Raw genomic sequence first — 25,897 nt, 5'->3', positions numbered from 1 at the left:
GGCTGTTATGTTTTTAGGTGAAGAAGTAGGCATGGAGCTCCTCTTGGTCCGAGATGTCCTTCACATTGGTGAGTTTGACCTTACGGGCAACAGGCTTAGATCTGGGCATCAGCTTTCTTCCACTCTGAAATGAAAAGGCAGAACTAGTATCTGTCTGTCTGGCCAAAACCTCTTAACTCCATTTTTGAGGTTTTTGATTTTTTGAAATTAATCTGGGCTATTGAACACCCTTTACATCTGAGTGTTTGTTAAAATAATATTGAACCAATGGAAAGTAGTAAAAAGTGCTTGGGACAAAACCTCCTAACTCCACACTTTGCCAAACCAGCTAACTCCACCCGATTGGCCCTCTCTTTTTTCATAAATATGTGCTGTGCTATTGAACACCCTTTACGTCTGTGTGTTGGTTAAAATAATATTGAACCAATGAAAAGTAGTAAAAAGCCCTTCGGTCAAAACCTACGTAACTCCACTTGAGCTCATTTTCCCGAAAATGAACATTTTGAGTTGGGAGGTTTCGGCTCGACAGCAGAGATATGTTTTATTTTGCAATGTTAGTGTAGTGTGTGACTACACTATCTTCTAGAAGAGTAAATACTGCTAAATTATTTCCTGTATATTGAGACAACCTGCAACTCAATTCGAAAGTAGTGTATCTTACAAGTATTTTAATTGAATTAATTATGAGATAAGCCTACTTTTTTCTTGACGACAGCTTGAGCTCTCTCCAGAGACTTCTTTAGTCTCTCCTCCTGTTTCTGTTTCTGTTGTTGCTGCTTCTCTTCTCTTTGCCTGCAACAGGGAGAGAAGAAAAATCCTGGCAGTGTTGTAGGAATCATCTATTATTTTAACCTGTGTCCCAGTCCCAGTACAGAGGTCCTGGAAGATCACATGACGCAGTCAACATTCCAGCATTGGAGTGGGCACTATTGTATACCTGATCCTCTTCTCCTTCTCCTTGATCCGCTCCACTTTCTCTAGAGTGTCTGTGGGGATGCTCTCGATGTTATCCAGCAGAGTGGACACACGGCTCTCAATGTGAGCCAGCATCTGCATGGTGCTGGGGTTGGCCTTCTTGTCACCCACGCAGCTGCGGTACACTTCCTCCACTTTGCGGCTAAGTGCATCCAACATGCTGTCCTATTGAGGAGTAGACAATGAACAAAGAATGGAGGGAGTGAGAGACATTTTTCAAACATAATTTGAGGCTTGAAGAGAGGGAACCATGCTGTCAACCCATTGAATGGGAATTTGTCACGTCTTTTCAGACAATTGAATGGCGCAGTAGGCGAGATACTGAGCTACCAGTAGTTGTCACCATTCAATATGTTGTCATCATTCAGTGGGTTGACAAAAGTCGGGGAAATTAAGATTTACGATTCTGGCCCCCTGGTTTACAACTTATAACAGCGCTGAGTCGTGACAAATTCCAATTCATTGTGTTAATATGATTCAAAAGGGGTGTCAAAAAATCTGTTAATTTCAAATGGGGACAGCATGCACTGTTACCTGGTCCTCTGTCTTGACTTTGCCAAAGCTGAAGAGGCGGACCTTCAGGTCCAGCTCAGCAGCTCTCTTCTTCTCTCTGGCGATAGTCTCGGTCATGGTGTCAATCTGAGATGACAGCTGCGCTGCATCTCGTTCCCTAGGGGAATGAGAAGAACAAACAAGCACTGATGAAGATGCACCGACGAGAAGAACGGAGGGTCGATCAGAGTAGAACTCTTTCTCCTCTTAAGTCCGACCTTTCCCAACCTGGTGAAAAGGTAAACACTTCCAACTCTGTCACAGTAAAACAATTCATGATGTGATGTATAGTGAGCTTGTAGATCTGTTGTTTTTGTAACAGTACAGCATAGTATAGGGCTTAAGTGGTAAATATTTCTGAAAAGCTTGTGTACTATGTACAAGCAAGCAACGTGTTAATATAGCATCATAGTCAGTTTAACCACTTTAACTCTATAGACATCAGCTATTTGAAAACAGCCAATGTGAACTTGCATAAATCTGCTATTTTCAACATTTTCAAAACATTTTCATATGAAGGTCTGTGGCTACACATTAATTTGGGGGTCCTTGACATAAAAGGGTTTGGGAAGCACTGCCTTAAATGACCGTTGAGCCTTACATCTTCCTCTTGCTGTTCTCCATTGTGTGTCGCAGCTCCTCCAATGCCTCCTCGGTCTCCGTGGAGTTTTGAATCAGAGAGAGGTTCTGCTCCTCCAGCTCTGTTAACAGGTCCAGCAGCTGCTGGGGCTCTGAGAAGTACAGCTCTGGCTCATCCTGCAGAGGGCGACACCACACAGGACAAAAGACGGTAGGCTGATACTACTTCTGTGAATTATTTTGCCAATTCTTGGAGACTGACTGACCTCATATTCTGGGCTGTCGCTGTCCACTGTGTCCAGTTTTGAACAGGGGGTCCTGAAACGAAATTGAAACACAGTTTTATTTTATATATATATGTATATATATGTGTATATATATATACATTTAGCCTTTAATGACATGCCCAAAAGTAAGGACGTCCTTTTGAAAGTGGTTAAAACCTTACGGTGTGCAGCGGCTGTTGGCTGATGACCTGTTGCTACGTGCGGAAGATGATCTGCATTCTCTTATTGGCGGCAACTCTCGACCTGTGCTGATAACACCTGAGTGTGTGTGTTGTTATTCTTATCATATGACCACAAACGATTATCCTATTGTATGTTACTAATCATAATGATCCATCTTTATTAACATTTGATGTGAATTACATTACAAGTACATACCACGCCTGTGGCCTGGCTTGATCTCAGCATGGTGATCTTTCTCCTTGTCATGAGTATCTCTGTCAGACAGCAGGGCCTTCGAGGCCCTCTGTGCTTCTTGCCACTCCGGAGGGGACAGCTTGAACAGGAAGCCTTTGTACATGTTGTAGTCCTTCATGATTTCCTCATTCTTGGAGATCTCACTGCATGGTCAGATTTAGATCAACACCCGAGTGTGGTGGCACTTTTACCCACACAAACTGACATAACTGGTAAATGGTGCCTTTATATAGCACCTTTCCACAAAGCCCTTTAGAATGTGCATAGCATTCATTCCTTCTCACACCAAGGGTGGAGGCAACTATGCAAGGCACCAATCTGCTCACCAGGAGCAGTTAAAAGTTTAAAATGCCGGGACGCCTGCTGTATACTACTTAGGCATTGCCACATAGGCATGGATGCCTGGCGGCGTCACCGGTTCGATTCCCGAGCCGGACGACCTTTGCCGCATGTCGTTCTCCATCTCTCCCCCCATTTCCTGTCAGTCTAATGTCCAATCCAATAAAGGCATAAAAGCCCCCAAAAAACAAATCTTAAAAGTTTAAAATGTCAGGAGGAGCCAGGGACGGAGGTCTGCCTCCTGAGTCACTGCTGCCCAACATGAATGGACATTGTAAAACACTAAACAGAAAAAGAAAATGGTCTCCATGCTACTAATGAGGTTTTTACTTTTATATGTTTGCAACAATAACAATAATACAGTTGACACACTTTTTGACATCACATAATCACACAATGTAGTATGAAAATATCTCAAACCTTTTAATGGTCACCATTTCGGCTGTCAATCTTTTGATCTCAGCGATCCTCTGCAGTTTGGTTTGGGTCTCCTGGTCAGCACTGTACAGTACAAAGGCAAATTCAGCACAACAGATGTACTGTAATACCCATACAAACGCTTACCTTTCCCTACACTGTTAAGACAGTAGAGTCAACATACAAATACACAATATGATAAGAAGCCTCTCCCAATTAATGAGATATTCTGGCTTGGCTATAGTAAATTACAGGCGGGGACTGCTTTTCTACCTGGATAGGACTTTAAAGTTATCTATTGCACCATTCATTTATGTCAATACAGGTTTTTGGATACATTAAGATATAGGAATCCAGCTTACGTTTTAACGGCCTCCACAGAGTTCTTGTTGTTCTCCTTGAGAAACTCCTCAAACAAAAGGGCATCGCGTTCAAGTTGCTGTTCGGCACGTTTCAGCCTCCTTTCCTCTGCCACAGAGGCATCTTCCAGTTTTATCATCTCTGATCGCTTCACTAACAGCGAGTACTGAGAAATGAGAAAAGATGTGGGGGAAAGCAGAGAAACTCAGGTGAGGAGTAGGATTATCGGTGTCATTCTAACCAGTGGGTGAAGCTAGAGGGTGCAGAGGGTGCAACTGCACCTGGCGTGCGTGCGTGTGTGCGTGTGTGTGTGTTGGGGCCGGGGGTAATAATTGTACATTTTTATCTTTGAATTTGGATCCTGCTTTTCATTCATATTCAATATATGCCATATTTTTTTTGATAAATAATTGCCCTGATGATGATGATGCCTAACTGAGTACATTTATTAGCTAAGATCAACACAAGACCATAGCTGTCATCTACCTGGTCAGTGTATTTAATTCATTATTTTTTACACTCAGCATGTGGTTAAACCGTGAACTTAAGTAGCTTTTCTGTAAAAAAAAAAAAAAGAAGAAAAAAAACATTTACCAATTAACTATAAGAAAATAACAAAAAGGGGATGATTCCGGAATGAAGACTTTGACCAGGCAATACTTTATTGATCCCTGTCGATGAATAAAATCTAGGAGCAGTGGGCAGTCACTGAGCAGTGCCCAGGGACCAGTTCCAGCTCTTAAGGTCAGTACCTCGGTCAAGGTCGCTGGCAGGAGAATGTTCCTAATGTGCATGTATTTTTGGTGCAGGAAGAAACTGTGTAAACATAGGGAGAACATGCAAATTCCACGCAGAAAGGCCCCAGTTGGGCTCCATTCCAGGACCGTCTTGATGTGAAGCAACAGTGCTAACCACTGAGCCAAAATAAAATAAAAACAATCTAGTAAAAAGCAGACACAAAATGCATATTTTGTAGGGTTTTCCAGATACATTACATTTAATTGACATGCATGGTTAGCAGTTGAAACCTGGAGTGTGGACAGTTGGACAGTCTCTGGACTTTGGACTGTTCCAGAATTTTGAAGATCTTGGAGACTCTCTCTTACTTACCTCCTGCAGAAACTTCTCCCGTTTTTTGGTGATAAAGTCTTGTATGCTCTCTTTCTCTATATTTTCTGAGAAGAATTCACATCAGAGTTAGGTCAGTGTGAGCAAATACAGTAACTGGAAGCTCTGTAGTACAACATCAACAGAAGTCGCAGTTGATAACCAACCTTGACTATTATTAAGCTATGCTGTATCAAGTCAAACTTTGTTTCTACAGCACATTTCCTGAGCAGGGAAACTCAAGCATGGTGGCAAATGAACCCCGGTTTGGATAAGAGATACATGTATCCCAGAAAGAGTATGTATATAGGGATGTTAGGACTCACGCTAAAATATTATATTGACAAATAATGAATTACATATATTGTACTGTAGAGATTACTTTCCAATTTAAGGCGTGGAAGCGTTTTAACATGGCAGTAGGCCTACATAGTTTAACTATTCAATGTATATTGTTTTTATGTAACAAACAACAATGTTGACCTCTGCTCCCTCCAACGTACCTTGTTTAATCATGGCCATCTTCAAGGCCTGCTTGCCAGGTAAGCTGTGAGGTCGGACTTCCTTCAGCTGGTCCAATTTGTCCATCTTCTCTCTATTGTTGCAAGATAATTAAATATTTATCCTTTATTGTCTTTCAATGAAATCATATTGTGATGATTGGAGCATACCCTAAATTCATAATACACTTTTTTGTTGTCAAAATTGATTTATATCCCAATTTAACAAAACATTAAGTGTAAAGTATTAAGTATTTAACATTTCTGAAGATGTTTTGATTGACCAAACACAGTTAACATTAATTTGACTGCATGCCTTGTGATTTCACAAACAGAAGCCGTATAGAGCACAAACGATATGTTTAAAAAAGAAAAAAGAGAAATCCATATGATTTTCATGACATTGATCTCAGACATGACATCCAGCCCTTACTTCTCTCCCTCCTCTTCATCCAACTTCTCTATCAGTTCTCTCTGCTTTGTCTTCGTACGTCCAGTGAAGGTCTGTCTCTCATGGACAGGCAGAGCCAGGTACTGACGCATCTCCTGGAACACATAGGAGGGAATACTAGCAACACTTGTACAGTACAGCCCACACATGTTCACAGAGATACTGTCATCCAATTGACCATATTCAGTTATATTCAATGCCTGAATATGACATAAGAGCAAAAAATGTTTTGGAGTATGGAAGATGGGATTACTCTCTCCCTCTCGCATGCACGCACACACGCACACACGCACGCACACACACACACACACACACACACACACACACACACACACACACACACACACACACACACACACACACACCTCTTTTTGGCGCTCCTTTTCCTTCATCCTGAGCAGGAAAATGCTGTTGTCCTCTGGCACTTTGAAAGGGCTCTGTCTTATCTTCCTCGTTCTCGAGGTCTACACACACACACACACACACACACACACACACACACACACAATGGAATTAAAGGAAGCAAGTGCAAAGAACAAATAGCTTAGACTCTTTCTCGTCTCCCTCATTCTCGAGTCTACACACAGTATAAGCAAGAACAAAGAGATTAATAGAGAAAATAGTGCGCGTGTGTGTGTGTGTGTGTGTGTGTGTGTGCGCGCGCGCGTGCGTGTGCGTGTGCGTGTGCGTGTGCGTGTGCGTGTGTGTGTGTGTGTGTGTGTGTGTGTGTGTGTGTGCGCGCGCGCGCGCGCGTGTGTCTAACTTCATTGGTTCACTGTTCCTGAGGTTACACCCTACCTGGTTTAGGTGATTCAATGGCAAGGCCTGTATTTGAAGCAACCAGGGTACCTGACTGCATCTCAGCTGCATCTGTCAAATAGGAATATAGACCATACACATTATTTGCAAACACACTGATCCTTATGTGATGTTATGTAGGCCTAGCACGCTCTTAAATACCATAGACTCACTGGATGGTGATGCTGCTGACAGTGGTGACAACATCTCTGTAGGATAAACCCATTAAAAGTTAGTGTTATATTGGATGCTAATGAGCTTCTCACATTTATTTTGACGGTTATTTTGACTGGGCATATAGGAGAGCCTGTATGTAAACTGGCAATTAGAATAGCTATAAATAGGCTACTTTCCTCAGAAGTAGGCACACAACAGCTGTATTGTAAGCAAAGCATGTGTGCTACATTTATGTGTTTCTTTTTAGTTAATTTCCAAATGTATTAAATATACACCTACCTTCAATAAAACGTTGCACCGTGCTCTCTGCAGACATAGAGTTGCGGTATTGACTGATATTAATTACTGGTAGCCTATTATTGGTCAAACACGTCTGTAACTTTAGGTCTCTGTCGTGAGTTTGTGTACTGTTGTCATGGTAACAAAACAGTAACATGTTCTTACCAGAGGATGGCGCCAAACTATAGTGTCCAATGCTTCAAGTATGGGCCTATACTGCTGCGTTGGAGACACAATTCAATACAATACGCATGGAAGAATCAGCACTTCCACTTAATTAGCCTATAAAACGAAACAAACGCACAAGAAAGAACCATGTTTTCAATTAAACTGTTTCAGACCGTGAAACATTGCCGACATATGGCATGTTGCTAGATAAATCTCAGTCTGTCACTTGTTGCGCTCTCTCTCGCCCTTTTGAACCCAGTCACCCCACTTTCATGTTCTATGAAGCAATTTGTGTCATTTGCTTAGCCTAATAGCTACACAGAGAAACACACACATAGCCTACAGTATAGGGACCAGATAGCCTATATTTGTTTATAGAGATTAATTGGTCAATTATAATAGGGTCAAAGACATACAGTATAAGGTTTTCAAGGTTTTTGCTAAGATATAACATGTATACCTGTCAAACTACTTCCACAATCACAACACCAGAGGGAGCTCCACTAATCATGTTCAACCCAGATTTGGCTCAAACAATTAAAATGTATTCTCTTGCTATGCCACAGAGATGAACCAATGGCTTTAAAGGAGTGTAAATCCCTACTCTCCTTCAAAACCGCTCTAAAAGAGCACCTATAGTTCCGACTTGGAACTGGCCCCTGTGGAAAAAGTCAAAGCCTTTTCAGGGCAGAGGTTTTTCTTTGGCCTCTAGGTAGGGAGTGTGCGTGCAAAGATCTGAGTCCAGTTAAAAAAAACATTAATCGGCCTGTTACAGCGCCACCATGAGGATTTGAAAAATGCAGGATGACATTTCTTCCTTGGCATAATGGATATGTGCGTGCAAAGTTTCACAGCTATCAGATGCTGTGTCCATGATTTGAGGCATTTTGTTCAAAACAGACTCCTGCAAACTTTGGAAGCCAGTCGCCAAGATTGGATAGATCCATCTTGATACATGACTAGAGATAATGTGTACCGATTTGCTTGATGTTTTGACAACATTTGAAGGGGTAATATCCAAAAATGTGTTTTGCAATCTCCAAAGTGTGTGTGTGTATGTTTGTGTGACTGTGTGCGCGTGTGTGCACGTGCGTGCAAAATGGGAGCGTTCAGGTTCTCAATGAGGATATTAACTAGTAAGACGCCTCAGGCTCAGGGCGACATGCGACCTTGCCCTTTATCTGACCAGTGATGTATATCGGACCCCTGGTGCCCATAGAGATCCATGTACTACTGTATATGGTACATATCTTTTATGCCCATACATGGAGATCCCTGTCTGAACCATAGAGTGGTCTGAACCAGCCACACAGATATGGGCTGTCTTCCTCCATATATGGGCATTCCCGTATGAAGTCCTGTTAGATATGGGCTTAATATTGATGACATCAGGGATCTCCATATATGGGCATAAAAGGGATTCTGTTAGAGTGGTTCCCATGACATCACAACGTACAATCCCTTTCATGCCTATACTTACGGTTGCAATTAATAACCTCTAATTAATTCTACACAACAAAGACGCCACAATACATATTTCCTGTGGTCTGGGTCTGGGATAGCCTAGTAAACAACCAACATCCTTCTGGATTACGGACTAGTCTGGGACACAGTAAATAAGTATAGTGAAAATAAATTATTCTTCCAAAGGCCACAGAACAGCCTTCTGAGGTTGTCTAATATGAATTCTGAAACAGCTCGACAGATAATGGTATAGACTTGTCACTTTCCGGCCCCATAGAATGGTCCTTTAGATTTTTACATGTTTAAGATTGGTGAGGTGGCTTTGGGCTGGATTGAATTTCTTAGTACTCCATTGTCTATATGATTGGGTGAATGTTGTTAACTTTCCACAAATATTGTGTGAACTGTTCTGGGGAATCATCATGACATTTTTGATTCCTAAATGTGAGTGGTTCTCTCATTTTGATAGTGGGTAGTAACGTTTTCGTACACTTTCTGTCACATATCCTCTCCATCATAGGAATTATTTGACCACACTGTCAAAGATAAGCCTCAAAACTTGTAAATGACTTCATAAATATGTTATCTAAAGACTCACCATAATACTTCCCTGTATTGTCTGATAATAGTAGTGCACAGCAAATCCCTGAGTATGAATTTGACTATAAAGATTAAAGTAGGCTATAAAGATTAACCTGTGACACAGTGTATGTAGCTATCATCTCATTAATACATTGTTTTTCAATGTGTTGATAGTTTACTTACATATAAAATCAAATTTGCATAAATAGCAGATCTACAAGCTCACAACGCGATGCAACACATTGTGAGCTGGAGGAACTGTTCTGCCCTCTATCTAAGAAACATACATAAAAAGCTTAAATATGGAGATACAAGGTTTCTGCCCGACAGCAGTGTTATTCAGATAATATCCTATTGTTCATTTATAAACTGATGGCATCAGGGGTGTCACACCAAATTCTGGGCCCTGGGTACAAGGATTCACTCACATTTTGTGCTTTAACTATTGAAAACTAGCAGATGTACAAGCTTGTAGATTTGCTATTTTTGAAAAATCGTGAAAATGTGTGTAAGTCTTTGAGTATTTCATATCCTTCTAAGGTTTTCTTGAGAAACCTATGTTTCTATGTCAGTGGTGCTCAAACCTTTTCATGTGAAGGACCCCCAAAATGATATGTATTTGGCCACGGACCCCCATCTCAAAACATTTAGTTCCAGGGACTCCCCAGAAGCAACATCTGAGTTACAAATGTTTGCTTAAAAAATACATATATTCAAATTTGCACATATTTTCACCCCTGCACCGGAGGAGACCACAACGCCCCTGGATGGCATTGTGGTCTCCTCCGGTGCTTGTCATCTTTAGAGGGGTGATTCTAACTCTATTTCCACATCCTCCAGCTCCAAATAACAGCCTCTGCTTGTCCTTGGAGACACAGAGACTGAGCAATAGAAGTAGGGCAAAGGCAAGCGCTTAATCCACAACTTACTTACTGCTTACTACATCCATCTGACTCAGACCATCCATCCTACAGCGTAATCTGCAGGCCCAACAGTCCTGCAGGGACAATCTCATGGCTTTGGCAACCAGCTGCAACCAGCTGTTTGATGTGTGGATTACCAGGTCATGTTGGATCAGACAGACATGCTGTTCTGTCCGGTATGTCACCCAACACTGGTAGAACTATTAGCTTCTAGTTACTGTCGTGCACTCTAGGCGCCATGTTGAGTGTGGTCAACTCCTTTACTTTGAGGGCCCAGAGAGCTGTAAATGAATCATATGAGGGTTGATTTAATGTTTCCCACACTTTCTTCATTAGGCAGGAATTACTTTTTTAATGATTTGCCCCTGACCCTGAAGCATCCAGGTAATTGCAAATGACATCAAAAGAAGCTTGCAGGCAGCATTGTCACTTTTCAGAGGGAGAACATGAATGTGGATGAATAACAGGTGATAATGTCTATTCTAACTACTGAACACCAGTCAACATTGGGGGAAGGCGGGCGGAGAGAGAGTGAGATATCAGAGAGGTTGCAGAATCGATTACATTGCAGTTGAAAAAAGTCACCTTTCTCAATTTCATTCAATTCAAAGGAGCTTTATTGGCATGAGAAAACATACATTTACATTGCCAAAGCAAGCTTCAAATATAATAAAAACTGTAGAACAGAGCTATGTCACATTGCGTTGTTATAACACGTTATAATATTTCTCAGAATAAACCATTCTCTCTGTCGCGGATCAGGTGCAAGTAGAAGATCCCTCATCCAGGAGTTAAAAGATTCTCTGAAACGTTTCAAACACTTCCTACATTATCAAGCTGTGCCAGACTGCACTGGTTTGCCTGCATTCCTTCCTGTAGAGTGAGTTCCTCTCCTCGTCACTGGAGTAGTATTGTTGTTGTTGTTAACTTGGCCCTCGTGGAACCATTACTAAGTGACATTGACCTATAGTAACCTGTGTGTGTGTGTGTGTGTGTGTGTGTGTGTGTGTGTGTGTGTGTGTGTGTGTGTGTGTGTGTGTGTGTGTGTGTATGAATGTATGTATGTACAGTATTTATGTACGTACGCACTCACGCACACGCACGCACGCATGCACGCACACACACACACACACACACACACACACACACACACACACACACACACACACACACAGGCCTATATAGGCATGAAACAAGATTAACTGCTGCTGACATTTATTATGCAAAGTAATAATAAAGTAGTAACAAATAACCACAATGATTGATCCGTTGCCGACTTGCCGTTGCTTATGAAATGAAAGATTGTCTAGTATTTACGCCGGAATCCACTTCGGAAGAAATGGATGAGGGAGATATATTTTAATCCTACAGCACTTCATTTGCTCCTTGAGTCTCCATGTAAACATTGTCTGGGAGTGGGTCTTACTGGAACAGTATATAAGCTTCCTTCCCCCCAGAGAAAGATGAGATAAGAAGAGGAAAACTTAGCTCTCTCTGGTGTAAAAGTAACTAAGTACATTTACTCAAGTACTGTACTTAATTAAGTACAATTCTGAGGTATTTGTACTTTACTTGAGTAATTCCAATTTTCAATAGGCCTATACTTTTACTTCTACTCCACTACATCTCAGAGGCAAATATTGTACTTTTACTCCACTATATAACAACTTTAGTTAGCCTACTAGTTACGCCGCCCTACTTTGTAACTTTTGATAGCTCACCCACAAGCTCACAATGAATTCACATTGTGAGCTTGTAGATCTGCTATTTTCAAAAGGATTTTTATACATTTTATTCAATGGAAAACTTGTGAAATGGGACATTTTGCATAATGAGTACTTTCTACTTTTGGTACTTTATAAGTCTATACATTCTGATACCAATGTTGTACTTTTACTCAAAAGGCCTACATTTTTGAATTCCAGAATTGTACTTGTAACAGAGTATTAATACATTGCAGTATTGATACTTTTACTCAAGTAAAACATGTGAGTACTTTTTTTCCACCACTGCTCTCTCCTCCTTCGAGCATCTCCACATGTTGACCCACGCAATCCTGATTGACAGACCCTGGGACCTTCCTCCAAGACCCGCCGACCAATAGGGCGACAGAGCAGGGACGAGCCTTCAGAACCAGCCTCTTTATTTCCACTCCTGTGTAGCAGGCGCACACGCAGCCAGCAGTCATGTGATGGTAATATAGTACAACTCCACTGCCTCGCTGCTCCTCAGTCTGATCGCTGCTGCATGGCGAGTCTCAAGGGCAAATCATGCATTAGTAATAGATTACCAGTCGTCTGCAAAAGGATAAACTAACGCGCTGCGTTGCATTTGGGATTCTATTTTACTGTCGGGGCAAGGTGAGTTCGGAGATGTGTATTTGAGCAAGGATATGTAGATATTATTTTTTGTTGTGAATTAATGTTGGGTGTGCGATTCCCCTCTTCTGCCATATGCTGCAGCACGCAGCGCAGAGCCTGCTGGACGAAAACATGTTTACGTTGTGGCAGGATCGAGCAGCGCTTACTCACGCGTCCTGCGTCCTGTCCAAGGGGCTTGCTGGACCTTTTGGCTCATTAAATTAGCATATGGACAGGACCCATTATTCAGTATAAATACGTTTGTGAACACCTGCTGCAATTCTTTCAATGTATAAATGAATGCATTTTTGGGGGGAATGAATGAGGTTTTATCTTTTATACTTAGGCCTATAGCCTAATTGATTTTTTGTAATACTTTTTGTCAATGCGATCGTTTAATTTTAGTTCAGTAAGCCTACTTTGTTTTTTATAGTTGTATGCGATTATGCAGTGAAGTGGACATGCATAAACTCACAATTGTTTTGTTTTAGATAAACAGGCCCTGATCCCGTAAAATAATAAAGAATAACATATACTTTACAAATACATTTTTAAAAAGCTTGCAAAATGAACGAATTCACAACACGAACCGCATGCTGTAGCCTAGGGTTTTCCATCTCCAGATGAAATACAATAATTTGCACAAGTGTGATTTACTGCTTTTTAACTTAATGGTCCTAAACAGCGAGCAGGAGAGTTATGCCATTGGTTCTCAAAGTGGGGTCCGGGGACCCCCAGGGGTCCTTGATGGAGTTCCAGGGGGTCCCCAGCTAGTAACCAAATGGACCCATATGCGTCTGTAACTCAACCAAATGGACCCATTGATCTGTAGCCTGGGGGTCCTTGAAATAAAAAATATGGTTGGGAATCAATGCTGGGGCTGTAAAAATCATCTCTTTTGGGGGTCCCCAGCATATCTTTTCAAATGGGCGTCCGTGGGCTAATAAGTGTCAATTTGGGGGTCCTTGACATGAAAAAGTTTGAGAACCACTGATTTATGCAGTGAGTGGAGCCCGTTAGGAGTGAGTGCATGCACCATGTTGCTCATGGCTGCCCCACGCGGTGTATTGTGTTTATAATGTTGACAGTCTCTTTAGGGTTACTGCCGGTCACTCAGGCTAGGGGCCCCTGGAAGGGGGATGACCCTGACCGATGCTCCCTAGCACATGGAAATAACCTATTTATGAATTCTGATTTATGAGCATGTTAATTGCGAAATGGATGGGAAATGACTTTACATCCTGTTTTCATTTTGACCATTAGCTGAGGAAGCTTGTGATATTATTGTGTCATTAACACTAGACAACATGATGCTGCTTATAGGCTTTTATGACAAGTTGACAAATAATGAAGATCATATATTGTCGTTGTCGGGTGGAAACCTTGTAGGCCTATGTCCAAAACCGTTCATTTTGTATTTATCATTTTAAAAATGATTTAAACTAGTGAAAACAGTCGATCTACAAGCACACAACGCCTCGCACAGCGAGGGCTTTACTTTATGAAAAAACATACAAATTTGAAACTTGGAGATAGCCTACAAGGTTTCTGCCCAACAGTGACGATAAGCTACCATACAGTAGTAAGGTGACCATGTCATGTGCAGTATAAGCAAGTAGTAAGTACTGTGTCAATTGTCATGTAATGTTTTTATATTTGGTTGTGACTGACAGTAGGCCTAATGGAGTGGCGCTCGCTTAAAAGGCACCCTCATTGAACTTGAAAATGAACAATGCACAATTTTATTTGATGTATTTATACCGTAGGTGGCTTTTATTAATGTTTTTTTTCCTGTGGTGGGAGGGGGGGGGGCACAAGAAAATTATATTATCAGACATCTTCTCTATCTTTGTTTATTCTTGTTTAGACTTATCCTGCCTGGAGACCTTGAATTCCGCTCCCGCTTACATTTCCATCCTGAGGGAGAACAACAGGTGTCTCGCTATCTTTCCTGACGGTGAAGAGTGACCTTGATGCCAAACCCTCTCAGGGTTCATCTGGTCCTGCTGTCTCAGCAGCAAAAGGAATAGTTCTCCCTTCAACGAACTAACAAAGATTTAAAATTTGGTTATTTAGGGACAAGAAAGACCAAGTTTTTTGGCCCTAGCCAGGGATGGTAGACAATTTTCCTGTGAGCGAGGAGACCTTTCTGCTGTACAGTGGCTCCCCGCCAGCCTACCATCTATCTAACATGGTAACCGACTCGGGGGCCTATCAGGTAATGCCCTCACCCTTTTCTGAGGATGACCTGAGTGAGTCATCAAGCCCTCGCTCATGCTCAAGCCCAGACTCCCAGGTTCTCAGCTCCAGTTATGGCAGCAACTCCAGTGCTGAGAGCCAGGACAGCGTCCTGGACTACCTGCTAAGCCGCAATTTGGGCTTTGGCACTGGGGCGACGTCCTCCACGCCGCTTCCCACGTTCCTCTGGGACTCGAGGAGGGACGCGCCGACCAGCCAGGAGACCATGAAAGAGGAACATTTAGACTTCCCCATCTGGTCCGGCGTGGAAATGGAGGATCCACTCGGAGCGTCCTTCCAGCCCACGCTGGAGGAAATCGAGGAGTTCCTGGAGGAGAACATGGACGTGATCACCATGAAACAGGAGGCGCCGGGGCTGGGGCTGGAAGAAGTGCTGGGCCTGCAGGGCGTTGGCCTGGGGCTGTGCAGGGAGGCATCGTCTGGGCCCAGGCCGGAGACAGAGACCAGCCATTCAGATCAAACTGTCCCCACTGCCAACACTGCCGTCACCGAGACCAAAACAGCACTTGTCACCCCAACGCACGAATCCAACACAGGGGCCACGATGCATGATGGGGCCAAGAAGATGTCAGCTAGCAAGCCTCAGTCGCCAGAGAGCGGTGATAACAGTGGGAGTGGTGGGATGCCGGTCATCCTCCAGCTCCAACCCATTCAGATAAAGCAGGAGCCCACGGCGACACCTCTCACCCCGGTAGCCCAGACCCCACAGCCTGCCCCCGCCTCGGACATTAAAATAGCGCAGCTGCTGGTCAACATCCAGGGCCAGACTTTTGCCCTGGTCCCCCAGATCTTCCCCCAGTCCACCAGCCTTAACCTCTCCTCTAAGTTTGTACGTATTGCACCAGTGCCCATTGCTGCCAAGCCGCATGGGCTCGGGGACGGGTCAGCCGGCCAGGGAGCGGGGATTCTCGTCGGAGGGCAGAAGTTCCAAAAGAACCCGGTTGCGGACCTCATCAAAATGCACAAATGCACTTTTCCCGGCTGCACCAAGATGTATACCAAGAGCAGCCACCTGAAGGCCCACCTGCGGCGGCACACAGGGGAGAAGCCTTTTGCTTGCAACTGGCCTGGTTGTGGATGGAGGTGAGTCTGCCATAGTTACACTCATAAAGCATGAATGGTTGTGGATGGAGGTGAGTCTGCCATAGTTACACTCATAAAGCATGAATGGTTGTGGATGGAGGTGAGTCTGCCATAGTTACACTCATAAAGCATGAATGGTTGTGGATGGAGGTGAGTCGGCCATAGTTACACTCATAAAGCATGAATGGTTGTGGATGGAGGTGAGTCTGCCATAGTTACACTCATAAAGCATGAATGGTTGTGGATGGAGGTGAGTCTGCCATAGTTACACTCATAAAGCATGAATGGTTGTGGATGGAGGTGAGTCTGCCATAGTTACACTCATAAAGCATGAATGAATGTGTAGTTTAGCACAAACAAATCGGCTCATTGGGTGACGGGCCATAAAACACAGACATGTAGCTGCTACAATAATCACTGGCAATAAAAGTTGCCATAATTGTATCCTATGCCTCCTTTTTATGAGTTTTTCTTATCTTCATAGTTAAGCACTTCAGAGATTGAGTCATATATACCACTGGTTACATAACAGTTTAAAGGTTTGTTATTATTGTGTCAGATTGAGCATCACACCACCAATATGCATGACTTAACCTCCTGTCAGTGTCACAAATTAGTTTACTCTTGGGAACCAAGGCTGGTGCAAAGTTTGACATTTGAACTGACTGATCTTTGGGTGGGGGTGGGGGTGGGGGGGTTCAACAATTAGCACCAGCCAAGGGGCTTGAAAGTGATCCCTGGAGCAGAGATGCAGACACCCTCCCTCATTCTCCTGTTTTACACTCCACCCCTCAGCACAGAGCGATAACACCACCGAGGAAGATGCAAAGCAACTCTTTAATTTAACATGCCTGTCAGTAAATTACTGAAGAGGCAAATGTTTACTGACTCTAAACACTTTGGGAATAATTTGAAGACCGCTATAATCAGATATAGTGAGAGGGAACTGATATCTCTCGGAGGATTTAGAAATTGGAATAAAAATAAGAACAAAACAATTGACAGGAAATGGGGAAGAGATGGCGAGTGACACACGGCAAAGGTCGTCCGGATCGGGAATTGAACCGGCGACGCCGCCAGGCATCCATGCCTATGTGGCAATGCCTAAGTGGTATGCGCTTGGACCAGTAGGCCAGCGGGCGCCCAAGAAGAACAAAACAATCAACCACAATTTTTCTCTTAATGAATTAAATACACAGCACCACAGGGCTTCTTGCGTTATCCCTTTAACAGTCATTGTAAACCGTACCTCTGTACGAATTAATTACTGCCTATTAACTGCCTCCAAAGGGTTAATTGAAACAATAAATAAACGTGTTCACTTGGAGAATCATGCTGTCTGTCAGGTGGTGATATGTGGCATGCGAGAATAGCAGAGGTGTCATTTTTCTGCTGGTGTGAACTAAATCTAGGACGGAGCGTCATGGGGGCCAAGTCACATGGGCACAACTTGGGCACCTCCTGTTGTGACTCAACAGCTGTGCTGTGGCTGCACACGTGTGTGTGTGTGTGTGTGTGTGCGTGTGCGTGTGCGTGTGCGTGCGTGCGTGCGTATGTGCGTTCATGCATGTGTTTCTGTATCTCAGTCTTAGTGAGACTCGAATAGTTTGGTGCTGGATCTAATTGCAACTCAGTAATGTCACCGAGAAAGACAGACATTGGATTTCTTTACAGCTGTAGCAGTTGTTGCACTCAATATCGTCTGTGTTAATGTTCATTATTAGCACAAAAGTGAAACTCAGAGCAGCGTTCAGCTCGCTGGTTTCCTGAGGACATGGGGTCACAGACAGTGAGAGTGACAGTTTGACCTTTGCCTGAAAGCCTTTGACTGGGAAATGATTTATATAAGATCCTCCACACACACTTGACAAGATACAAGTGGTATGTTCCGACATGGTGTTAGTTTTAATCTGTATGCATGTGTCTATTCATCCATGCAGGTGGTATGTTTCCAGGAGTTTGTATACCTGTGCATGAGCACTTTAAAATGTGTCCCTATAGTTCATTAATTATTTTTAAGGAGTCTGCTCAGCAGGGACATGCAGAGAATGTTAGAGAGGCAGGGGCTGACACTTCTAAAGGGGCCTTTTGGTGAAAATCTCGGAAATAGCAGACATCCAAGCTCACAACGCGTTGCACTGCAACGCGTTGTGAGCTTGGAGGTCGGCTATTTTCGATGTTTGATTTATACACAGAGAGGGCAATTCTTTCAACATGAGACTCTGCATTCAAGTTCAGGAGAGTTTGGACAAGGCGATTCTCTTGAATGCTGCCTTCAGGTATGGCATGGTAACGGTATATGCATTTATTTCACCTTAGTAAAAACTGCATTCATGGTCTGGAGAGGGCACTTTTTACAGATGGATAAAAGGGCAGGGGGTTAAGCCCCCTTTGATGTCTATGTGTGCACGTGCCTGCTGCTCAGATAATCCATTCAATCATTTATAGGCTTCTTTTACATGCATGTACACTACAGTAGTGGGGATTCAATAGTATTCCTTTAAAAGCCCAGTGTCGGTCCATTTGCAATGACTTTGGTACCAATCTGGCAACCTGCCACTTTCCGTGTATTTGTAATGCTGTGCAAGCATGTCTCAATACATGAGGGAGCCAGTGAAATGTGTGCAGTAGTTGTCCAGTAGTTATCCATGCATCCCACACTAACAAAGTGCTCTTATCTGAATACAAACGACAGAATTTATTTTGGCCGAAAACGAGAGTGAGAGAGACGGACAGACAGACAGACAGACAGACAGAAAGACAGACAGACTCTGTGTGTGTGTGTGTGTGTGTGTGTGTGTGTGTGTGTGTGTGTGTGTGTGTGTGTGTGTGTGTGTGTGTGTGTGTGTGTGTGTGTGTGTGTGTGTGTGTGTGTGTGTGTGTGCGCGCGCGCGCTGTGTGTGTGTGTGTGCGCGTGCATGTGTGCGCGTGTGAGTGTGCTTGCAGGCATGTGCACACATAGACATCAAAGGGGGCTTGAGCCCCGGCCCTTATATCGGTCTGTAAAAAGTGCCCTCTCCAGACCATGAATGCAGTTTTTTACTATAGTGAAAGAAATGCAAATGGCCTCGTTCCATTCCATACCTGAAGGCAGCATTTAAGAGAATTACCTCATTCAAACTCTCATGAACTTGAATGTATCATCTCTTGTTGAAAGAATTGCCCTCTCTGTGTAGAAATCCATGCTGTTATGCCACATGTCCAGTATTCACTTGATTATACTTAGTTTAATGTGGTCTCAAGTACTGAAGATAGCCGACCTCCAAGCCACAACTTGTCGCGCTGCGACGAGTTGTGAGCTTGGAGGTCTGCTATTTTCGATATTTCCACTAAAAGGCCCTTTTAGAAACTTCAGCCCCTGCCTCTGTAACATTCTCTGCATGTCCCTGTGTGCTTGTATGTGTGTGTTTGTGAGAGAAGTCGTGGAACGAAGCGAGGTGCAGAGACTATCTGAGACAGGCGGGGGGAAAAGTACAGAAGGAAGAGAGAGAGAGACAGATTGAGTGAAAAGAGAGAGAGGCCTGTTTCAGTTTTGCACACAATCACATGAAGGGAGCAGCGGTGAGGAAGTGGAGGGAACAAAGGCTAAGTGTTGAATAGTTACCATGACTGTGAGCTAGGAACGTCCAGGCTGCCATGCTGCATGAAAGGACACAGACAAATCTCTCAAGGTTTAGGCTGGAGGCAGTAAGCGCTCACAATACAGTAAGCACTGTGTTGTACAGTATTGCACAGCACTGCACAGCTAAACGTGGTGGAACGTGTACACTGCATATCGTCGAGGTTGGGCGGAAACCTTGTATGTCCAAAACGTGATAATAATAAACTTGAGACAAGGTATGAAGATACAAGGTTAATGCCCGACATCGGCGATATAGTGCACAGCGTCTCATATTGTTGTTGTCGAATGGAAACCTTGTATGTCCAAAACCGTTTTGTATTCATCATTTTAAAAATGATTTAAAATAGTGATAATAGATGATCTGGTGCGAGGTGTTGTGTGCTGACAGTAGATCTGCTATTTTCATTAGTCTTATGCAACAGCCTTGTATGATGAAGCAGGGTTTTAATTTACGAAAAAAAGTACAAAGCTGAAACTTGGAGATACAGTACAAGGTTTCTGCCCGACAGTGACGATATGCATGACCTATACCTATTCCTGCCAGAGAATCCAATCAAAAAGGTATTTTCTATAGATGTGTGCTGTCAATATAATGCCACCAAGGGCAGTACTGTATGACATGCTTTCAGGCTGATAGGAATGAAGCCAGGTATTCTCTCAGTAGAGCTTTTGAGAGTAGTAAGCCCACGCACACGCACGTACGTGTGTGCGCGCGCGCACACACACACACACACACACACACACACACACACACACACACACACACACACACACACACACACACACACACACACACACACACACACACACACACACAGAGAGAGGGAATAATGGAGCAAGGCATGAAGGCAAGAGAAGCATCCAATCTCATGCACTCCATCATACTCATCGGACACTCTACAAAGTATGTTTATTTAGACTGAAAGACAACACAACTTCACTATAATTCAGCTACACAGTAAAATCATCAGCTCTGACATCACGCTTCACTGTGATGTCACACTAACAGAATCCCTTTTATGCCCATATATGGAGTTCCCTGATGTCATCAATATTAAGCCCATATCTAACAGGACTTCATATGGGAATGTCCATATATGGAGGCCACACCGGCCACATACCACATGCCTAACGGCTGGTTCTACAGAGAGGGATCTCCATCTATGGGCATAAAAGGGTATGATGTCAGATGTCATAGACATCATATGACCTTCACATAACGAATAACTGAGTAAGCATGTTTGGGCTCTCACAGCATATCTCTATATACAGTACATGGATCTCCATATATGGGTACAAGGGGTCTCCATATATGGGTAACTGGTCCGATATACATGACTGGCCAGATGGCCAAGAATTGGGGCGACCTCTGCGAGGTTGCATGTCGCCCTGAGGCGTCTAGTTGTATATCTGCCTGTTACAGTCAGTCGTACTTCAATATGCAAGTACTTACTTTATTGAAATTAGCTATCAATTTATTGAGTAATTGGTGTTATAGTGACAAGGTGATCCTTAAAATACTTAAATATTCCTTTTTATCTCTGTGGGTCATAACAATTCTCACCGCTTCGGTAAAAGCCATGCTTTATCTTCAGATGATAGATATTGGAATGAGTTTCACTCCCAGCTCTGCTGCTGCTTAATTACAAGACAAGATTGCGTCGTTTCATCATCTTGTCAGTTTGCTCACGAAGATTTGGGCTACAGAGCAAGTCTGGGTACATACAATGTCATTAGGTTGCTGCCTGGGAAGAAACCATTATATGATTTTAGTCGACCAAAATGTATTTTAGTGAGCCATGATGGCATCGTAATGCCTTATTAACTCATTGAGTGCCTATCCCGAACTAGTTCGGGATATTCGGGATCAAAAACAATTTTTTATTTGCTATTTTACTTACCCCGAGCTGCTTGGAGCAACGTGGGTGGTCCCGGCTCGCCCAGCGCTAGCCAACGAGCTACGCTAGATGCTCCGACGATTTATTCCATTGAAAATGGTTTAAAATAAAGTTTAGACCCCCCCCAATGTTCACCCAATGTTCTTTGTAGGCGGCGCGACGTATTCCAGGGTGCCTATCCCGAACTAGTCCGGGATATTTAATGAAATGGAATAAAATGATAAGAGGCCTTCTGAAGCCTGGCCTGATTTTTCTAGCTACTAGCCGAAAGCTAACAACGTCCCGGCCGGACGTTATTTGCGAACGAAATCGCCAATCTCCGCCTAATCCAATGAAAGACCAATCTTTGAAGGCTTATATCTCTGGATTGTGTCTTTAGGGAAGCGGCGCGAGGTTTATTTACGGCGAAATCGCCCTAAAATGATCTTTTAGATGACAAAATGGGAATAGCCATTCTGTTAGCATTATCATCCGGGACATTTCCATGACGTGCATGAACGTGAGCACGTGAGGTCCTGGAAGGTGAGGTCCTGGAAGCTAAAGCGCTCGCCTATGAGAGATGCGCTGGCATTCTATGGCCCCTAGAGGGCGCTGGCACTCAATGAGTTAATAGATAGCTGGCGTGCTGGAAATAGCAGATCTACAAGCTCACAACGCGTTGCACTGTGAGGCGGTGTGAGCTTGTAGATCGGCTATTTCCGATGTGACACCTGAATGCAACCATATGCAAGCATATGTTAAGCATAAAGCATAACATTACTTGTCTTAGTTCTACTGGACCTCTTCTCCACCTTAACACTTTAGTTTATTTTTTATTTTTTGACAGAATAGTTAATACATTTAGTGGACATTTTATTCCGTTTTCGTCAGTGAAATAATGTAGTCGATGAACATTTTTCACCTAGTTTTAGTCTACGAACACTAGTACAGTATCAATTATTTGGTCCGGGAGTTAGGCAGTAAACGTTAGGCATGAAAAGAACCTGTCTTCAGCTATTGTGTGTGCTTTGGGAAACGGGGGAGCTGCCAGCATTGAATACAAAATAACAGAGTGAGAGCTGTGGAGAGATCAAGGTTTCGCCTATGATTGCAGTATGCAGGGGTTTTAACAAGCTGGCCAAAGGTGATACGTGTCAAGATGAAAGCTTTAAGATATCCTTAACCTGAAATACAAATAATGTGTTTATTCTACAGATAAATGCTTTTTTTTATCACATCCAGTTTCTTTTATTTTACTAGTAGACAAAAATACACTGTTAGACAGTGCTTTCCACCACTATGAAAATGTCATCAAAAGACATGCCTATTAAATATTCTTGTGATATCTTTGTGTTGTTACTTCTTGTTATTGCCAAATGTTAATGTCTTGTCCTCTTCCTTCTGTCTGTGTGTTCCCCAGGTTCTCTCGGTCAGATGAGCTTTCACGACACCGGCGGTCCCACTCGGGGGTCAAGCCCTACCAGTGTCCCGTGTGTGAGAAAAAGTTTGCCCGCAGTGACCACCTGTCAAAACACATCAAAGTACACCGATTTCCACGAAGCAGTCGGACAGTCCGTGCTGCGAACTGAACCCTCACTGGGATCACTCTCACATTGACATAGGCCAAGGGAAGCACGGTGTGTGTGTGTGTGTGCGCGTGTGTGCACATGTGTGCTCATGTGTGTGCGCGTGTGTGTGTGTCTGTGTGTGTGTGTGTGTGTGTGTGTGTGTGTGTGTGTGTGTGTGTGTGTGTGTGTGTGTGCGTGCGTGCGTGCGTGTGTGCACATGTGTGTGTGTGCGTGTGTGTGTGCGTGTGTGTGTGTGTGTGTGTGTGTGTGTGTGTGTGTGTGTGTTCCTGTGGCATGTGTTTACATGCGTGCGTATGAGATATTGTGAGTTTGATAATGGTGGAGTGGATGAATATGTGTATGTATGAGCACGCCATGCATTTTCAGAAGTGACATTCTAATTTATTGTAAAAAAGAAACCCGACAGAGTTCATATTGTCTCTGTTCTCAATGTTGCTAAAGGTTGTTGTTGCTGTTGGTGCTTTTGTATGTTGTACTCCTTGTGTTCGTTTTTCAGTTCTGTTTTTTTCTTTTTTTTTTTTTTTTTTATCTTCTGTGCCAGCGGAAGATAAGATAAGATAAGCTTATTTTCATTCAATCCAAGTTATGTGATTGCTTTGGTTATAGCCTTGTGTCTGTGTTATACCTGGACAAAAACAACTGCCTTCTATCTTTTCGAAAGCTGCCAATGTCTTGGACATTCCTCATCTTATGCAATCGTTAGGGAGTCAGGCTGAGGTTTCTCCTGAAGCTCTGACTCCGTTTGGTTCTGCCTTGTGACTTTCTCCCAGTGAGGTTAGAGGCCCAGTCCTTAAGTCCCACAGTCATTTGAAGTATTACAACAGTCCCATCAGCAGGGAGAGTTATGTACTCTAGGCTACGGTTGCAGCGGCAGACAATAACTCTCCACCGGTCATGGCTTGCAATCACGTAGCCCCACAATATCACTCACAAGAAGAGTTTCTGTTTCAAATGAACATAGCTACAGTACTTGGGGACGTAGAATGGCATTCTTTTGGACTTGCGGATTGGGCCTTAGAAGAAATGCCTTTGTCATTCAGCTAAATGTTGATGCACAAGTGAAAGGCAGGGAAATATATGTAATATGTGGACATGAACTACTGATATCATAGCAGAGTAAGAAAATGTCATTATAAGCTAGTGGGAGCTACTCTGGAGTTTTAGAGCAACTTTGTAAACCTGCTAAGATTGACACAAGGAGGAGATGGGGGGCGTATAGAGCAACACAAGAAATGCAAAAGTGAAACACAAACTATAATTTAAGCGCACAGTAATGATTGTTAAACCGGCCTTCTGATCAGTGTTATGTTTTGTTATTTTTATCTAAAAGTTCATGTATATTTTCTTGGTCGTATTTGTCACTTTTCTGGCCTTATCCTATCGCAGCATCCTTACCGGAGAGCCAAAATGGATGTAAAAAGAAAATCATGTACTTATCAATAATCTATTTTTGATGCAGTATCATGTGACTGTAAAGTGGTTTCTAGTTTCATAATCACAAGTGTTGCCATGCAATGCAACCCCCTTATAATGAAACAGCCATGAAACTGAATGTCTCAATTTCCTATTATTATTATTATTATTATTATTATTATGCTAATGAAGTCACACACGATCTGCCTCACCTATGTTAACCTGTTACTGGAATACGCCCATGAGCCTTCCGCCCTCCGTTGACAGTACATTAACATTGAGGACACATGAGTGAACAAAAATAACACACCACGGTGCTGAATAGCCAGAAGAATGGTCTTCTGGAAAATGTAGTCCCAGTATCCCCTTGTGAGGCCATGACAAAGTTGTCTCTCTCCTTTTTTTTTTTTTTTTTTAATATCCTGTTTGCTCTTGAACATTGCTATGTATATCATGCCCTGTTGTGAATATGCAGTGATGTGGGATCACCGTCCATGCATAATTCATGTATGTTCATCATCAACAACAAGAAGCAGGGGTACACAATATTGTACATCATTCCTTTCATTCAATTTTTGAATTTCTGAATGCTTGTTTGAACACAGGTGTTTTATCACATCCTATGAATGTATGTAAATATGAGTGTACATATAGCTACATAGCTGAAGAACACACAAAAGACTATTCTGATACCAATATCTTAAAAGTCGATGGTTGTGAAAGATTTCTAGTGTAAACACTAAATGTGTACATAGCATAACGTTTCAGGACATATGAATATATTATATATTTTTCTTTGTTCTACCCAAGATGCATTTACAAATAAAAGTTAAAAGAAATGTGTGCGTCTGCGTACATGTTTTATTAATTTGTCATTGTATTTCTCCCAACTTGTTACTGCACTGCATATGCTGAGAAACCTTGGCACATACATTTGCATCAGAGGGGAACATATAATTCATTACAACTGCAGTGCGGTAATGTCAGTCATACCAAGTAAGTTAAGATATGTATAGTTTAGCCAAGAACAATAGGTTTTACAAATTACCTGTCACAGCAAGTTGCCATGTTTTTGTTAAAGCAGTTGGCACCCTATTCTTTGAAGCAGGGGTCTTGGTTCCCTGGATAAAGTACGTCTCTGAATTATAGTGCAAACTCGTTAAGGTTTAACAGGTTCACCCTTCCCATGAACTCGCTGTGAGCACATGCAATCTCAAACTTGATTTTAGACAGGTACAATTGCTATACATCTTTGCATGCAAGTATTACAAGCCCCTTGTGTGTTGTGGTAATTATCCTACGGTTTAGCTACGAAAGCA

General features: G+C 42.8%; 2 protein-coding genes across 4 annotated transcripts in view; one reads left to right on the top strand and one right to left on the bottom strand.

The window, feature by feature from the left end:
* cfap100 (cilia and flagella associated protein 100) overlaps window positions 1-25,897 on the bottom strand; it is a 95,618-nt gene continuing 69,721 nt past the window's right edge. Inside the window, exons 1-16 of one of the 2 annotated variants that reach the window (XM_080728985.1) lie at window positions 6,956-6,976; window positions 6,776-6,854; window positions 6,350-6,440; window positions 5,967-6,079; window positions 5,537-5,628; window positions 5,037-5,101; window positions 3,929-4,092; window positions 3,570-3,650; window positions 2,772-2,953; window positions 2,555-2,651; window positions 2,373-2,424; window positions 2,129-2,283; window positions 1,510-1,645; window positions 938-1,140; window positions 699-792; window positions 1-124 (exon numbers count right to left, since the gene is read on the bottom strand). In XM_080728985.1, the coding sequence (XP_080585111.1) occupies window positions 14-124; window positions 699-792; window positions 938-1,140; window positions 1,510-1,645; window positions 2,129-2,283; window positions 2,373-2,424; window positions 2,555-2,651; window positions 2,772-2,953; window positions 3,570-3,650; window positions 3,929-4,092; window positions 5,037-5,101; window positions 5,537-5,628; window positions 5,967-6,079; window positions 6,350-6,440; window positions 6,776-6,843 (1,704 nt within the window). In that variant the 5' untranslated portion in view covers window positions 6,844-6,854; window positions 6,956-6,976 and the 3' untranslated portion in view covers window positions 1-13. Of the gene's footprint in view, window positions 125-698; window positions 793-937; window positions 1,141-1,509; window positions 1,646-2,128; window positions 2,284-2,372; window positions 2,425-2,554; window positions 2,652-2,771; window positions 2,954-3,569; window positions 3,651-3,928; window positions 4,093-5,036; window positions 5,102-5,536; window positions 5,629-5,966; window positions 6,080-6,349; window positions 6,441-6,775; window positions 6,855-6,955; window positions 6,977-25,897 lie in introns of those variants that run through there. The other variant, XM_080728984.1, reaches the window with a different exon arrangement.
* klf15 (Kruppel like factor 15) lies at window positions 12,563-25,400 on the top strand. 2 transcript variants are annotated; one of them, XM_080728907.1, is made up of 3 exons: window positions 12,563-12,735; window positions 14,603-16,077; window positions 22,997-25,400. In XM_080728907.1, exons 2-3 carry the CDS (start codon window positions 14,849-14,851, stop codon window positions 23,163-23,165), a joined length of 1,398 nt encoding a protein of 465 aa, XP_080585033.1. In that variant the 5' UTR covers window positions 12,563-12,735; window positions 14,603-14,848; the 3' UTR covers window positions 23,166-25,400. The 2 variants fall into 2 exon arrangements, with proteins under 2 accessions (XP_080585033.1, XP_080585034.1); XM_080728908.1 differs by having other exon boundaries at window positions 12,563-16,077.

The sequence above is a fragment of the Nannobrachium achirus genome, assembly GCF_963921795.1.
Source record: "Nannobrachium achirus genome assembly, chromosome: 6".
Classification (NCBI taxonomy): Eukaryota; Metazoa; Chordata; class Actinopteri; order Myctophiformes; family Myctophidae; genus Nannobrachium; species Nannobrachium achirus.
The sequence above is the reverse complement of the archived record's forward strand: the minus strand, read 5'-3'. Positions and strand labels throughout refer to the sequence as shown.

Excerpts from the sequence above, each read along its gene's own strand:
- klf15 (XM_080728907.1), top strand. The coding sequence starts at position 14,849 with ATGGTAGACAATTTTCCTGTGAGCGAGGAGACCTTTCTGCTGTACAGT. Across the intron at positions 16,078-22,996 it reads TGGCCTGGTTGTGGATGGAG|GTTCTCTCGGTCAGATGAGC; the intron begins GTGAGTCTGCCA and ends TGTGTTCCCCAG.